Source organism: Meleagris gallopavo, chromosome 6, assembly GCF_905368555.1.
Source record: "Meleagris gallopavo chromosome 6, MGAL_WU_HG_1.1, whole genome shotgun sequence".
NCBI lineage: Eukaryota > Metazoa > Chordata > Aves > Galliformes > Phasianidae > Meleagris > Meleagris gallopavo.
In genome coordinates this window covers 40,771,111-40,788,599 of record NC_139409.1, presented here as the reverse complement: position 1 = coordinate 40,788,599, position 17,489 = coordinate 40,771,111, and the positions used below count along the sequence as shown (strand labels likewise).

General features: G+C 46.6%; 1 protein-coding gene across 1 annotated transcript; it reads left to right on the top strand.

Moving 5' to 3' along the window:
* The first annotated feature begins 4,229 nt into the window (after positions 1-4,229).
* Positions 4,230-16,688, top strand: MTURN (maturin, neural progenitor differentiation regulator homolog). The gene is made up of 3 exons (XM_010712913.4): positions 4,230-4,722; positions 9,045-9,167; positions 14,104-16,688. Exons 1-3 carry the CDS (start codon positions 4,561-4,563, stop codon positions 14,212-14,214), a joined length of 396 nt encoding a protein of 131 aa, XP_010711215.2. The 5' UTR covers positions 4,230-4,560; the 3' UTR covers positions 14,215-16,688.
* The last annotated feature ends 801 nt before the right edge of the window (positions 16,689-17,489 follow it).

The window sequence follows — 17,489 nt, the reverse complement described above, 5'->3', positions numbered from 1 at the left end:
CCGTTCCCTCGGGCCCTGTCGCTGTCACACAGAGCAGAGCTCAGCGCTGCCCCTCCGCCCCCTGTGAGGAACTGCAGCCGCCATCAGGCCTCCCCTCAGCTCCTCTGCTCTGCGCCGAGCAAACACAGGGAGCTCAGCTGCTCCTCACACATCTTGTCCTCCAGACCTTTCTCCATATTTATAGCCTCCTTTGGATGCTGTCCATTAGTTGTATGCCCTTTGTATCTTCACCCATCCAGTGTGACAGCAGTGACTGCTAGCACTCCATCATTTCCTATGACTGTGTCCCACTGCTGCTGTGACAGAAGCCCACCCTGCTGTTGTCAGTGTGGGCCTTACTGCCAGAGCAGCTGCAAGAGGAGCTTGGCCACCTCTGGGCCAGTGTCTGTGCCTGGTATAAAGTCCTCATGGTACAACATACCAGATACAGCCATAGCTGTGTCAGTTTACACCAGTGCTCGTATTGATAGGTTTTCTTCTCTGTAGATAATACAGTCAATTTTCCTTTACTTCTGCCTTTAGAAAGAATGTAAATCACCGCAGTTAAAATCATTGGGCCTTGTAAAAACCTGCCTGTGCCCAGAAAACCAAGCGTCGGAGCTTGCCTGGAGCTGAGGAAGAAGTGGCATCTTTTTCAATAAATTTACATCTCTAAATAGATGATAAGTGTTGAATCAATTTCCATATGTTTAAAATAGCAGAGCATTAAGTATTCTGGCACTTCAAGCAATCAGCTAATTTGGGACTATTATGAGAGTATCTTTTACACCAGCGGAGCAATTCATCTGAAAATCAGGAACAGTCTGCATCTCTGTGCCCTTTCAGTACCATAAAGGACAGCAAATTGTCAAGAAATTCTATTTGTTTGCCTGAAGAGTCTATGGTGTCTTATGACATTCAGGTCTTCACAAAATCAAACATTTCTTCTCTTAATAAAGCAAGTGATAACACACCCCCATTTGCCAATGCAGGCTGCACAGGTCCATTGATAAGCAATAATCAAAGCGTAGCCAATGATATGCGAGAGCAATGCAGGTATATGCTTCCTGATGAAAGCAGCAGGAGCTGAGCCATGCCAACCTCTTTGCACAAGGCAATGTGTGAAGGCAGATGCTGCCTGTTTCTCCACCCTTAACCCCAGGCTGGCCACATCAAGCTGGTTGGCTCCGAGCACAGCTCACAGTTCTCCACTCCTGTCAGCACATCTATAGCTGAGATGAAAGAAATATTGTTTTCCAAAGGTCACTGAGCATTAAAGGTGTATGCAGCCTGTGCTTCAGAAAGCCTCAAGGAAAGTGAACATCTTTTAGAATCAGCCAGTGTTTTTGACCTGGATGAAGTAGGATGCAGATCTCATGATGGACTTCAAAGGCCAGATTAAAGGGGAGATGGATGGAAATATCTTCAGAATTTCCAGTGAAGTGATCCACAGTTTCACCCACAGTTTGCTGAGTAACTAAATATTTCCACATTGCATTCCAGCATGCTGCTCACAAATGCAGTGTGCCATGCATTTCATAAATGCACAGCACCATGCAGCCTGGAGACATAGCAATGACCTTGCACCGCATTGCATCAGCGTGGTACAACTGCATTGTTGTATTCCCCCTCACATATAGCACACCATTCTCCAAAATGCAGGGACTTGGAGGAGGACTGATTTGGGGTGATTTTATGATTTTTTTTTAAGTGTATGTCCTGGAGAAGGCAGCACCACTGGGGAAAGGTGCTCACTAGCGAGTGGATTTTCCATAGCTCAGATTTTCACTGTTCATTTGTTGACTTCTTACTGCCAAAACAGTAAGTTCAGCCAATGAATTCAAAGGAGGGCATCAGGATTTGGAGGAGCAGTGGAGTCACTTTCTACAGATTTCTCACTCTTCTTTGGTCATTTAGAGCTTGCGAAACTACATATTTCTATCCTTAAAGATGAGAAAAACATCGAATGAGTCTGTGGGAAGCTGAGTGTCCTCAGAAGCAGGGCAGGCAGGTGGAGAATAATCTGTGAGATATCAGCCAGCTGTGAGAATGGTTCAGCATGGCATAGCCATTAAGGGTGCATCTCCAGCAATTCGCTGGAGCTCACCCCGCTGCCCTTTCTGCATTTAGACCACAGCAGAAGGGTGAATAATGAGGGCCACAGGAGGACAAGCGGGTTACTACAGCTGGTCAGGCAAATTAATGCAAATTACTTGGCAGTTTACCAAAAGTAGGCCAAAGAGAGCTCTTCATAAGAAAAATAAAGGAAAAATAATCTTGGAGGTGGCCAGTCCACAAGCTGAATGTGTTGGATTCCAGATCTGTGGGAGGCCTCTGTTTCTTCAGCTTGTACAGATTTCTACCCATCTCCTGGATCTTTCCCCCAGATCACCTGATGTCTTCATGTCCTGGCAAGAGCAAACCCCTCACAGTGTTCTTCCCCCACACTAAGGGCTGCAGGCTGCCAGCCTTCTGGCCTGTGCCCATCACCGAGGGAAGGGCTGAGGGTCTAGGTACTGAATCCTTTCCAAGTCTCCCTTCTTCAGCTCCTCCAGTGTGTGCAAACTGCAGAAAATTGGTTTATCCATTCACCATTGCTGCTGTCTTGTACCTTTGATCTGATATTTTGGGAACCATACTCTATAGTATTGGGATTGACACTCTTTAATATCTTCATATTGTGTCCAGTTCTGGCCACCCCAGTTCAGAAACAACAGGGATATCCTAGAAGGAGTCCAGCAGAGAGCCACAAAGATGATAAAGGGCCTGGAGTGTCTCCCTTATGAGGAAAGTCTGAGTAATCTGGGTCTGTGCAGCCTAGGGAAGACAGAGGGGGGATGTGATTAATGTTTATAAATATCTAAAGGGAAGTGGGAGACAAATGGATGAGGCCAGGCTCTTCTCAGTGGTGCATAACAATAGGACAAGGAATAATGGCTTAAAACTTGAACATAAGAAGCTCTGTGATGGAGGACTTGGAACAGCTACCCTGAGAGGTTATGGAGTCTCCTTCCATGGAGATATTCAAGACCCTACCTGTGTGACCTGTTGTAGGGTACCTGCTTTAGCAGGGGGTTGGACTCAATATTTGAGGTCTCCTCCAACTGCTGCTATTCTGTGACTCTGAGATTCATCAATGACATCAAACTAATGAGGTTCAAAAAAACCAAAGTATAAGATTTTTTGCTCTGGTCGAGGTAACCCCAGATATGCACACAAACTGGGAGAAGAACTTGAGAGTAGCCCTGCTGAGAAGGACTTAGGGGGCCCTGGTTGATAAAAAATTTAACATGAGAAAAGAGCGTGCCCTCGCAGCCCAGAAAGCCAACCATATCCTGGGCTGCATCAAAAGAAGCGTGGTCAACAGATTGAGGGAGGTGATCCTGCCCCTCTACTCAGTGTTGGTGAGGCCTCACCTGGAGTACAGTGTCCAAATATGGAGTCCTCAGTGAAGGAGAGACATGGACCTGTTGGAGCGTGTCCAGAGAATGGCCACAAAACTGATCCATGGAATGGAACACGTCTCCTGTGAGGACAGGCTGAGAGAGCTAAGGCTGTTCAGCCTGGAGAAGAGAAGGCTGTGGGGAGACCTGAGAGCAGCCTTTCAGTATCTAAAGGGGGGCTGTAAGAAAGGAGACATTTTCATAGCCTGCTGCAAGGACACTGGTGTGAAGGGCAACAGAAGCTGGCACAAACACATAAAGAAATAAGCAAGGCCACTGCATATGAATGCCTACGCTGTCAGATATGACAAAGGCTTTGCAGAACATGCTGCATTAAGGTGTTGAACATCTCAGTAAAACCTGCCAGCTTCCCTATCCCATGGAAGGGAGATAACAAGCACAGTACAGATCAAAGTGGTGTTTTAAGGGATAAAAAGGCGTTCACGTGGGGCTTTGAAGATGCACAGAAGCCATAGGCACGGGCACTGTGTGGGATACGATCCGTTTGAAATTGCCATTGCAGATGGATGCCAAAACGCTGCATCCTACCTGGGTTTGGGAGGGTTGTGTGCACACAAGTCCCAGCCCTACCAGCACCATGTTGCTGTGCTCATATCGGGGTTTTCTGCTGGGTGACCGTCCCCTTGGGCAACGGCAGCGGGATGGGGGTTCCTTTTGCGTGTCGCACTCCGAGAGCCCCAAACCCTGCTCGCCCGCCCAGCGGGGTGCGACGGGCCCAGGCCAAGCGCCTAGAGGAGCACCACAGACTCTGGGAGCTGACGAAGACGGGGTATCACGTCAGACTTCCCGGCGTCACGGGACGGACGGCGCACCGCGCCCGGTGCCCGCCGCCGACCGGAGCCACGCGCACCGCTCGGCTCGGCGCGCCTCGCGTCCTCCCGAAAGCCGCACATCTTGGGTCGGCGCCGGCAAGACAGAAGCAAGCCCAAAGAGCGGGCTCTGGGGGGCGGCGTGCTCCGAGGAACCCCCTCCCTCGCAGCCCGCCGGGGGGCGGCCAGGCCCGGCCCACAGCCCGCCGCCTCCCTCCCCCCCTTCCCCGCGGGCCACCCCGGCACCTCAGCGGGGCGGGGGCGGGCGCGGAGCGAGGAGCGCGGCGGCGGCGGCGGCGGCGGCGGCGATGGCTTTCGAGGCGCTGGCGGAGGCTGCGGAGCGGTGGTGCGCCCGCACGCCCTTCCAGCTCATCGCCGCCGAGGAGACGGAGCGCCGCATGGACTTCTACGCCGAGCCCGGCGTCTCCTTCTACGTGCTGTGCCCGGAGGCCGCCTGCGGCGACAATTTCGTGAGTGACCGCGGGATAGTGGGGGGGGGGGGAGGAAGGAGGTGTTAGAGCCGTGCCCGGGGGGCTCCGGCCTCGGGGGAAGGTCCGGGGGGCTGCGGGCCGGGGGAGCCCTCCGTGCGAGCGCCGAAAGCTGCAAGATGGAGTCGTTGGCCGGTGCGGGGCGGGCAGGGCACGGACAGCCCCCACGGCTCCCCTCGGCCCCCGGGGGCACGGCGCGCGATGCCCCCCCACGAACACCGCTCCTCAGCCCCCCTTCTCCGAAAGCTTCCGCCGCGCCGCCCGGGTTTGACTGGGGGCTCGCGGGGCCGTGTGGCAAATGGAGAATGGGCAGGGATAAAATGGAGTCGGGATGACAGCAGGGCCGTCCCTGCTGCGCCCCGGGCAGGTGCGGCCCCTCCTGCCGGGCCCCGCCGAGTTGGGCAGCGAGTTGTGGTGCCGGGGTGTCCGATCCCGGCCCCCGACCCCGTGGGGAGATTCTCCTCGTCGCTGAGGGTGTCACGCGGTCGTAGAATATCCCGAGTTGTGAAGGGAACCTTAAGGAACGTCGGGTCCGACTCCGGCTCCTCGCTCGCTGGTGTGGAGCGCCCGTTGGGTGCAGTTGAAGGGCTGCGGATCCGATAGCTCCCGGTACGGCGTTGGAGCTGCAGCTCGTGCTCTTTCTGCAGCAACTTCCACCTCTTGTCGTGCTTGGGAAATACTGACAAATTCCCAACCCGGCAGGTGAGCGGAGAGGGATTTGAGGCCGGGTCAATGAGACAAAGAGCAACCAAGCAACACCCCTGGGAGTGCAGGTCCCGGTGAGCAGGATGTGTGCTGGCCACGTTGTGCTGGATCCTGAGGGAAGCGACCCAGGATGAGCTCTGCTTCTGCCCAGAGACATGCGGGACCCCTGTGCCAGGGCAGCACAAGTGTGACCAGTGCCCACCTGCAGTAGGGGCAGTGCTGGGCCATCACTGAATCACAGAATAGCCAGGGTTGGAAGGGACCTCAAGGATCATGAATCTCCAACCTCCTTGCCACATGCAGGGCCTCCAACATCCCCATTTAATACTAGACCAGGCTGCACAGGGCCCCATCCAATCTGGCCTTGAAAACCTCCAGGGACGGAGCATCCACAACCTCTCTGGGCAGCCTGTTCCAGCACCTCACCATTCTCTTGGTAAAGAACTTGAGGCTTTGCATGAGTCTGGCAGCAGGACTGGGCTGGTTGGGAAGGACTCCCCATCTGAAGCCAAAACCAAGCAGAAGGGCTACATTTCTGTTTTATGGCATTACCACTCAAGGTACTTTTCCTACTAACAAGACTTTCCAGGTAGGCAGATAGATAGAATGCTTAATTCTTTTCCTGTTGATGATGTCTCCTTAATGCAATTAAGAACTGCTGATGAGGTGGTTCACCAGCATCGTTCACCAGTGCCATCATTTCTGCTTTGAGAGCACTGTGGGCCTTCAGTTATGCTCCCAGCTCAGCTGTCTTGGTTTGCTGCCTTTCTGCAGCTCTGTCCTACCCTACCCTTTCCTATCCTATCCTATTTTTCATGCTTCAAAATATGTTTGCTTTCTACATGCAATTAGAAGCTGAGCTTTATTTTAAGGAGATTTAATGTGGGCCATGGGACTGATTCTTACTTGCACCTGAGCCCCTTGAGTTGCATGGCTCTGGTAAGATGGAAGAGCATCACAGAGAAAGGAAATAGAACCAGTGGTAGACTTTGTGATGTTTTAGTCTTACAGGTCTGACAAAGGAGCCTTACATTTAATCAGCATCTGGTGCCTGGTATTCTTGTTCTCTTTCTTTATGTCCTCATTTCATAATAATGTGACTTAAAAAACTACGTAGGAGGTGCCAGTGAAGTCCATGATAACTCACTTGCGAGGAGGAAATTATGAGCATGCTGAGTTTAAAAGAGAGGAGGAAAAAGACAGGGAAAGGTTGCCAAGAAGCAATCTGGGAGATAAAAACGGGGTCTTGTATAAAATCTGAGATCACGAGGATCGTATGATTTTAATATCCTTGAAAAGGTGTCTCTGGGCTGGATCTTTCAGCATGCTAGGGTGCAGGTGACCCGTTTAGGAGTTCACAGGCTCTGTCAGCGCCTCCTGGATGCTAAAACTCACCAAATCAGCCTTTTGGACAGCTGAACTATGAACAGTTTAGCTCCTGAGGTTCATGGTTTTCTCAGAAAATTAATTGGACTTGCATTGCCATAACCAATGTGAGTGAGGGTTGAGGAGCTATTCCTTACACTCTTGACATTTGTTTTGCCACCTTGTTATTGCTGATATTCAAAGTAACCAATCAAGCAAATAAAAAATTAAGCCACTTCGTTGCAAGATTTCCTGTGAATGTTTTAGAGCAGAGGTCACGAATCTCAATATTTTCCGTAATTTTCCATATTTTCCATCTCACCTGATGGTAGGTGAGAGGTTTCAGTGTATCTGTGTTGCCAGAGCCACAGTTTTAAGTCTGCTGGCATGGAAATTGGTGGAAGCCTTACTTGCTTGTTGCCTTGTGATATCATACGTATGTCTCTTCAAAGGCTGAATGATGGATTGCTTAGGTTTTCACCTCGTGCTCCATCATCTTTTTCTCTGCTGCTGCTGGCACATTCCTGCTGGAGACTGAAATGTGGAGGCTACAAAGTGAAAAAGATTTGTAAAAAAACATGGTAGGATGACATGTGATCAGCTTTCCCTGGGAAGCAAACTAGCTATTAGTTATAAAAGGGCAAAGCCTGATTTTTGTGGATATGGAAGTCCCTCTGCGTAGATCTCATAGCTGAAAGAAGCCACAATTTAAACAAGAACCAGGATGCTAAAAGTCATGATCATTAAATACAAATAAACAATTACAGCAGTTTAGCACAAGACACAAACTGCTGACCTGTAACATTCAGGCCTTACATTTGGCACAAAGATTAGAAGTAATAAAAAGGTTACTGCTTGAACATTAAAAACTGTGAGCCAGACCTCCAAAATCTCCAGGCTGTTGTTACAGTGTTGTGATTTGGAAAAGAGCTCATTGGTATTTTTAAAAGGGTTCATTTGAGTCCATTTAGTGTACTTCCTGCCTTTTTAGGCCATAACAATCCCAAAGCCAGACTTTTTTTTTGAAACAGGAGCTGCTGTATGCTTGTAGGACCGCAAAGCCCGTGGCTGTGAAATGGCATGGGGTATGGTGAGACCTGTGCTATGTGTTTCTGAGGGCTGCCAGACTGCCAAGAGATAACTCTGGGTGCCTGGAACAAGTGGAACCTACTCTGTAAGACAGGGATTTTTCTTAGCATACCATTTCGCTGCGGCTATGCAGGTTGAGTGAGGTCAGTAGTGAGGCAATTGCTGCTTGTGCCTTAAAGACACAACTTCAGTGATGTTAAGCAGTGTTTTCGTTAGGCAAATGGAAAACTGCATCCCTGGCTCACTGCTGAGCAGGGAGGCAGCACGCATGCCCTGCATTGTGGATGAATGTGTGTGGTTCTTGCCCTTTCTCTGAGCATTAGTTAAGCTTCAGAGAAACCCTCTCCTGTCCCCACTGAAGCATAACCTGCTGTTTATAGCACAGTAAAATGCTGCATAGCACTTTGGGGAAAAGAATTGCCATGCAGAAATAGAGGTCTAAGTGTCTCCAACAATTCTTGCAGTATTACACTTCTCTTTGTAAGATAGTCCTGTGCACCAAGACTTCAGAGTAAAGGTCTTTAAGAGCGCACATTAAATTGTGCTGTGAGCCACACTCGTGCGCAAAGAGCAGCGTTGTCAGAGTGCTTCCATCCTTCAGCTCTCCATTTCAAACAGCCTCAGAGCAGCAGAAGCAGCAGCATTTTTTAGGAGAGGCTTCACAAAGCCAGGCTGGGGAGCTGGCCCCTCTCAAGCAGGAGCAAGAGGAGAGGAATATCCCAAATGGTTTAAATGTGGCTCCCAAGGCCTAGGGGGAACAGATTTCTAAGAGAAGATTCAGCAGCAGGTTATGCATGAGAAGAGAACACCCAATGTGACTTCTAGGTCTAAAGAGGGTTAGTACCAAAGAAAAAAACTCTGCTTGTAAAATGCGTGTGCATGCAAGGGATGTACCCTTTGCTGCCAACACAGTCATAAGGGATTTTCTCTCCCAGGTGGATTTCCCTGCCTTCCATTTCTTGCTGTTAATAAAATCAAAGTTCCTCCCCAGAAGCCTGGCTTCTGATCCAGCCCCCAGTGCAGGTCTGAACTTGGGGGCTAGGTGTACTTTGGCTATTTATGATCCATCACCTTTTAAAAACCTGTGGAGAAGCCAGTGTGGGCCCTTGTTAATGCCTCTTTCTTGTGTTGCTGTTGGCTTTTAGCACGTCTGGAGTGAGAGTGAGGACTGCTTACCTTTTCTGCAGCTCGCGCAGGATTACATCTCTTCCTGTGGGAAAAAGACACTCCATGAAATACTGGAAAAAGTCTTCAAATCCTTCAGACCTGTAAGTGCCTCTGTTTTACTGCCAAGTGTTGTCAGTTTGTCTGTGACTGTCAATAGGCTGCACTGGATGGAGCAAAGACACTTCCCTCCTGCAGCAGCTTACTTCTCTCAGGCGCTGGGGTGTTAGCATGTCAGCCTCTATCAGACAGTTGCAGATCTTAGCATGAGAGGGAATGGCCTTAAGTCATGCCGGAGAGGTTCAGGTTGGACATTAGGAAAGATTTCTTCTGAGAAAGAGTGGTGATGCAGTGGCACAGGCTGCCCAGGGAGGTGGTGGAGTTGCCATTCTTGGAGGTGTTCAAGAACCGTGTGGATGTGGCACTGAGGGATGTGGTTTAGTGATATGGTAGTGATGGGCCGATGGTTGAACTAGATGACCTTAGAGGTCTTCTCCAGCCTTAATGACTCCATGATTCTGTTCTGTGCTTGGGAAGAAGCTGAAGCAGAAGCTGGGTTTTGTGGGAAGGAGGCTTATGTTTGGCTGGTTTGCTGCTACTCAGCCTTCTCTGTCCTTTTCTAACGCCAGGATTTGGGTAGATGCCTGGATTTTGTCAGGGTGAGGTGACTGTTGGGCTGGCCACTGTGCTTCATTTTTTTTCCCCAAACCCTCCTCTTGCATAGCCTCTCTTTTGGAAAGGGTTGCTTAGATACAATAATTACAGTAAATTTAATAATTAAATACAATAATTGAAACTTGACTGCTGGTAACTCACTGATTTTGACGTGATTTGGGATGAGCATCTGGGCTGGTGCAAAGGAGGGTGGAGCTTCGTTGCCAGGCCCATGTTTCACTTGATGTCCATGGCAAAGCTGATCAGAAACTCAACATGCTGACAGCTTTCCCTCCTTGGTTTTTCTGACTGGCTAATCACAAAGACTGAAAATTTACCCTTAGTGTTTAGAGCGAGAGGGAGTGGTGTTAGGAAGACATGGGACCTCCCCATGTTACACCCTTGTATTGTCATGGAAAGCCACAGCTGGTTGACATGAAAGCATGATTTTAATCCTTGAGAGACTGGAAATAAATAGAACAGATGCACACTTTTCTTAGAAAGGACTGGAAATCTGAACCTTCAGTACAGCTGTTTGTAATTGTGAAAACATAGAAAAATATAAATATTCTTCCCAGGACAATATTTAGCTCTTGGTTATTTTCATGGTTGTTTTCTTCCACTCAGGAAAGCTGTGTCTTTGAGGAGATACTTGCATCATTTTAACTAAAGAGGACTTCAAGAGGACTTAATTAAATTGGTACAGATCAGTTACTTCATTTTAAACCACATTTATTTCAGTGTAGCTTAAGCTGCTGAGAAATTGGCTTCAGTCAAACTGCATTAAGCTGCACTTTGGGATAAAAAGGTTCAAAGCTGAGGGAACCACGATGCTTGTTTAGTCTGGGTGCTTCGTTAGCTTTTACTCAGTGATTCCTATAGCCAAGCTCACAAGCAGTAGGAACACATCTTTACCAAGACATCCAGTCTTGATGTGAAGACTTCTGGTGACTTAGTGAGTGTAACGCTAGTGGGCAGTTTTCCTTCTGATGATTAGTTATACTTTTGTCCAAAAACTCTTTTAGTTATAATTTGATTTTTTTCTAGCATTGCTTGCTGTCTGTTGAATTTCACTGTGCTTTCATCTACTCAAGAACACCCTCCATTACCAGAGCCCTCTAGCAGACTGCAGCCAAGTACCTCTTCATTATCTCTGGGATGTACCACAAAGATGTTTATGAGATTCTCCTTTCACTGAGTTACTGAGAGGTTTGCATCAGTGTAACGGAACTGGTTTTACCATTCAGTGTATGGCTGTGTGTTGACAAGTCTAATGAGAAACTGATGTTTTTCCCTTACTGTAATTATTAAAAATAGCAGACACACACAACCACGATTCACTTAAAAAGTGAAGTGTGGTATTATAGATATATGGAAACAGCTATTGTACACCTTCATGCCTTTATCAGAATGAAACCAATCAGTACTGGGAAATGATATCCTTGGCACTCCTTCCCTCCATCCTCTGTCCTTTCTATGCCAGATCTGTTTTGTTAATGAAATAGCCTTGCTGTGAGCATGGAGGTAATGGTGCATTTACAGGATGTTTCTTCCCCAGTATCCAAGCAAAGCTCACTGTAAGAGGAAAGTCTGGTCGATTTCAGTTTAAAAAAACAGCAGTGTAGAGAAAGCTGAAAATCAGATCATGCTTTTCTGAAGCACCCCATGATTTTGGGTACTCAGTCTGAGAGGCTGAGATGGGAGCAGATTTGTGGAGTTTGGAGTTTGAGAGGCTCCTCAGTGTGTTTCCAGATAGACATCCAAGACGATCAGGCAGTTTTTAAAAGTCTTAAGCAGGAAGTCAAAGGATCAGACAGAGGTGTCCATGTTTCTAAATATCTCCACGTGGAATCCCATCACACTGAGCTACAACTGAAGCACATCACCTCTATACAGCATCACGTGGTGTGCTAAAGCTCTGTCATCTACCTGGGTTGTTTTACAATGTGTTTGCATGTCAGCTTCTGGTAGGAAGTATTGCTTGTTTCATGAGTCTGAGATGTAAAAGCTACTAGGTTATTTGTATTAGGGCACTTTGAAAGAGTTAAGAAGGACATAGAAATAAAAAAATGCCTGAGGGAAACGGCACCAACTTCAAGAGTTTGCAGAGGACCAAAATGTGAGTCATAAAACTTAGCAGCAAATTGCTGGACTCCTGGATTGTGCTTACCTTTGATCTAAAAGCCTGAGTCCAAGGTGAGGAGTCTGCTGTGTAAAAGCCACTTAGCCTGAGTTCTTGAGTTCACACGTCCTGCTTACTTCCCCTTTACTTCCAAAAAGTACCCAGCAAGTGGGTAGTTCAGCCAGTAGGAATAAGTAGCTGTAGTTCATGCTGTGCTGCTGCTGGCTGTTGTTCTCCTTCTCTCCTCACCACCCTCCCTGTCCTCCTCCCCACGCATTCCCCTACCTGCCAGCTTTGTTCCTTTTGCCTACCTCTTTCCTCCTTGTTTTTGCTCTCCATTGAAGTCCTTTCCAGACTGCCATGTAGCAAATACAGACCAGAAGCAAATCACAGCTCACACCACGTTTCTCATCTTCCTTTGTAAAACCTGCTTAAGGTGGGTGATATCACCCTTGATGTTTGCCACGCCAGGGAGAGGAGAGCTGTATGTCCCAAAAGCTGAAGGAGGGGGGATGCCTGACAAACAGACCTGGAGGCTTATGCATGTCCTTTTGGTTCTCCTTATGTATGCTGGGGGGTTTTGTGCTAATTTTGCATACCTGAAAGGCTTCCATAACATCAAGATGAGGCTCTCACTCCTGTGCTCATTTCCCTGCAAATCAGGGAGGAATTATAACTGGAGCTGGGCAAAAAATGTGATCAAAGCTCTTTCTGCTGGCTGATGTAAACAGAGCAGTGCCACACACAAATCTAATTTGAATGCACCAAATCAGTTGAGCGAAAATAATTCTGACAGATTAAAAAAAAAAGTGTAGAGGCCTCGCTTTTCCATTTGAAAAAGTGTTTTAATTTTAGCTTCAAAATGAAAGAAAAACCCCCACATCCTGAAAATGAACCACATAGTTTCACATTCACGTTATGCAGCTAACATAAGATGTGAAAAATAGGTGTGCATAGGAGTATTTACTGTTTGTTCTGCTCAGAAAGCAAGAACACTGGGGTATCTCTGCAGGCATTTTTAAAATGCGAAGGAGGGGGGGTTAGTCAGCAAATTCTCCTTCCATTTCAATGCCAAGAAGCCCTGCAACTGAAAAAATGGCTTTCTCACAGTGACGTTGAAGAATGGATGGACCCAGAGGCTAATTCTGTGTGTTGGCTTTGTATCCTCCGAATAATTTAGAATGATGATCGTGGACTAAATCTAAATCAGAATTAAGCTAAACATCTGCCTCGTCCACCACCTTCTCATTTTCATATTACCACCAAGCAAGCATCACTGTCTTGATTTTTCCAGGTTTTGTCTCTTTTGAGAGACAACAGCTGTGTCACACTCCAAACAGGGTGTTGCACGTGTCTGTGCTGCTCTTCCAGCCCTGGCAAGCTGAATACGTACTATTCCAAATAATGCCTGGCACACGATTTTGCTTTGAGGTTTTTAACAGCTGGTAGTGTAGGATTCCAATATGAGATTTCCAGAACAGATACATTAGTTTGCTTATTATTTGGTTCATCTGTCTTCCTGACTTCTGTTGGCTTGGCAGCCTTTTGGAGGGGAGGGGAAAAGTTCAAGCACTTCTATTTGCTCCTTTTCCTGTGGCAAATAAATGCCATTGCAGAAATGCGAGCCGTCAGATGGAGGCATCCAGACACTGAAAATTAAATTTGAGCTAGCTGATCTTCCCTGGTCAAAATATAAAGGGATTTGGGCAACTTTGAGTTGAATACACAGTATTTCTTACGGAGATTGCTTCACCCAGCATGCAAGTCTTCGTCTGCTGTAATGGAATGAAGAGTTTAAGAGAAGCACTTAACGTGGCGGGATCCTCAGGGTTTAGGGACACTGCCAGTTCTGCACGTGGGTTCTTTTCTTTTTTGGCATTTGGATGGCTACTGAACACAATCTTAAATCAAATTAATACTGTTACAGTATGATCATAGTTTGTTCTGAATTTAAGCCACTGCCAAGTCTAAACACTCAAAAATTGTGATATGACCACAGGGAAAAAGGCAGAGCTCTTTGAATGAGCTTTGCTTTGGTTTTATTTATCTTCTGGTCTCTGTGCACTTAATTTGCTATAAGGATGCATTTTTAAATCTTTCTCTGTCGTCGCATGAGGGAGAAAAAGAGAGTCGAGATAGTTACGTAACGCTGTTATTCTAGGATTTGAGATTTCTAAGAAGTGGCATCTAGGTATTGTGGGAAGATGTGCAGTGAAACATGAGTGGGTAATTGACTATTACACCGTATTTTCTCTTCTTTGCAGCTACTTGGGCTTCCAGATGTTGATGATGATGCGTTTGAAGAATATAATGCAGATATGGAAGAAGAGGAACCAGAAGCGGATCACCAACAAATGGGTGTCAGTCAGCAGTAATTTTCAGAGGAGCTGTAAAATTGGGAATCCCGTGGCACCAGGTGGGGTCAGATAGTCCCACGTTAGCCTGTTCGATTTAGCGCATCACATGGGGATATCTGGCTCCCAGGATACAAGTTTTATGAAATGTTTATTTAAAAAAAATAATAACAATCTGTGATGGGCTTTGCTAAGAAGTGACCTGAATTTTGCTCCTGCTTCAGTGGAGTTTTTATGGAGTTGTCTTGGTAGTATTCTGCCATTACCAGTCTAGAAGTAGTTTTGTTGCTGACTGTCTCCTTGATTTGTGTTTGAGAGTAACGTTCACTGACATGAATGTAGGGTTGCCTTGAATGTAGGGACTGCAGGGCCGGCGTGCTGAGCACTCCTTGCGCGTCACCTCTCGGGGAAATTGGTGCAGAGAGTAGATGCAACCAGCACTTTTCTCTTTAGTTCAAAGGCTGTGGTTTGTGGCTCTCTACCAGACAGAGCACCATACTTTGAGAAGTTTCTCCTGAAAAACACTAGTTTAATAGTGATCAGTGTTGCAGAAATGCACGTGGTGGCTCAGCTAAAACGATGGAGAGTGAGAAGTCCAGGAGGTATTTGAGTCGGACCTGTTAATGTCATTTTACTGACACCTGAGTTTACAAGTGATTGGATTCATAACCGGAAGCAATTAGAGCTCTGGTATTGACAGTACATATCAAAACGAACCTGGGTACTCTCACACCATTTAACCCAAGCCAAATACTGTTTTTGTACAAATTCAATCAATTACAGACAGCCATTGCATATCCCATGTCTGCATGAAAACTGACTGTAAGCTTCACTATTTTTAAAACGTCGATAAATTACTACACAAATCTTGCAGTGTCGCCAACTGAAGTGCAACTTAACTAGGAAGCCATAAGTGTATAAACCAGCTTGTAACATTATGCTGGACCTTTTCCTCCCTCTGGGCCTTTGAGTTAATCTGGGCATTTCCACCTCTGACAAGAGGAGCTAAAATACTACCCAAGCAGGAGGCCCCCTTGTATCTTATACCTACTTTGCATAGGTTTAAGTGGCTCCAATGAGTGCCAGACTGTGAAGATGCAGGGTCTCTTTATTTACATGCCTTTTGTACTGAAAATATAAGAAGCAGAGTGATGCTGTTGTAAGACATCTGTTTTCTGTGGCTGAACGTAGTGTTTCTGAATTTATTCCTTTCTTCCAGTTTCTTTTTAAATGGCAAAATGAAGGTCACACACTTCGAAAGCCCTTTTATAAGAATTAGCTTTATACAAACAAAAAGTGAGCAAAGAGAATGATAGGACAATTCCCAGAAACAGCTCTCACCATTTTGAAAACCCCGTTGGTAGCAACATCTCCTTTTCCATAGACTTTTAAAAGACTTTTATTTTTCAAGATTACTTAAGAGAGGAAGTTTTCTTGGGGATTTACATTTCTGATGATGGGTTCAGAGGTGCAGAGCACCTTGTTTTTTCCAGCCTGAGGCAAAGATCTTCCATAACCAGGATGGTGTGCGGTACCCGATTACGTACAGAAGTGTCTGCAATGCTTTCAAAGTTCAGGTTTAAGAATATAAAAAAGAATGGAAGAGAAACAGAGCTTAATGAAACCTTGTACATTCTTCTGGCATGCAGGCATAAACATGGTAGTTGCAACACATTTTCTATGGACTAGTGACGTGAGAACTGTGGCAGTTCATTGTTTAACACTGTGCAGCAGCAATAGGCTTTTTGCTTACAGTTATAAAGTGTAAGAACAGTGGGTTCCATCCCTGCTTTAGGTCCCTAAGTTTTTGTTCCTCCCCATGAAAAAAGATGTCATAACCTTGCTTCAGGAGAAGCTTTCTCTTTGTAGCATCCATTGCTTTGGTTACGGCTCGTACAAATGGATCTTTTGGGGCTGGCTTCCCTCTGCTGCAGTGCCAAGCAAGATGTAATTTACAGTAGCACAAACTATTGATTGAATTGTTAATGAGCGGTTGAACATTAATATGGATGTATGCAAACATAAAGCTGTAAATCATGTAGATATATTATTTTCAGCATTCACTAACTCACTTTTTCTGGAATGCCATGTGCCATTGGAGTGATCTCTCCACCAGAGTGCAAGTGCTTGGTAGATGGGGGCTGTTCTGCAAGGCTCTCACTACGGCCAGCAAGATTGTGTTCAAATGCAACTCTGGAGGCTGCATGAGCTCAGCCCTGCAGAGAGCTGCACACTTGTGTCTCCCCTCATGCTGCTGGGAGCAGAGTGTGCAGCCTCACTGCTGTACTGAAGCACTGCCAGGCAACACTAACAATAAACTGGAATTTTATACACAGAAAACTTAAGTGACGTGTGTATTAAATGTGAATGAGCATTAATATAGAATGTATTTTATCAAAAAATATTGATTGCTTCCTTTGACCAAATACATTTCTGTATGAACATGTTACGTGTTCCATACTTACCTAATGCTTCATTGTATCACAAAGTATTTACATGTTTTATTTGTGTTTTATTTGTTCTTCAGTCCTCTACATTTTGGGGTTGGTAGCCATTCAGTAACTCACCGAAGACAGCATGGCCCTGGCTGGGCTGCCAGAGTGAGAGGCTGCACCTGTGAATACATGTGCAAACGCTTGCAGGTGTGGGGACTCAGTAAGAAAATGTGGGCTTAGGGCTCTGCTACTGCCCTGAGCTTTGGGTGAATTTCAGCAGTTGGGCCTCTGTGAAATTCAGTGAGAGGAGGAAAAGGACCCTTTGGGGAGATGCCAGGATTTGGAGACCACCTCAACCACCTGCAAGGTATCTGCTTATTGAACCTCTGCAGTGCATGTAAAAACTGCTCTGGGCATTTCTGAGCACAGACATTTGTTTCTGCTAGCATCCTGCCCAATTGAGTCAACGAGGGAAGAAGGAGTGGATAAAAGGCAAACTAAAAGGCCTTCTTCTGTAGCTTTATAATTTGTGGTGTTGTGTGAGTAGGTCAGAGCAATGGGCAGGAAGCTGCTTTATGAAGTATGCAATAAAAAACTCTTAACAGGATTTGCTAATGATGCATTGAGAAAAAACACTGGCAAACTATCTCTTCACAGAGATGTGGGGAGTAACACACACCTGAACATGATGGCCTTATGGTAGGCTTCTTCAGCTCTGCTGCCCTGGGCTGGTTCCTCTGTTTAGTGCCTTTCAATGGTGCCTGCTCGTAAAAATGCTCCTTGGGAGGTGAGCAGCCTGAGCTGGTTCTGCATTGGCAACCTGACCATATGACTGCTGCTGCTTTTTGGTGCAGAGTCATG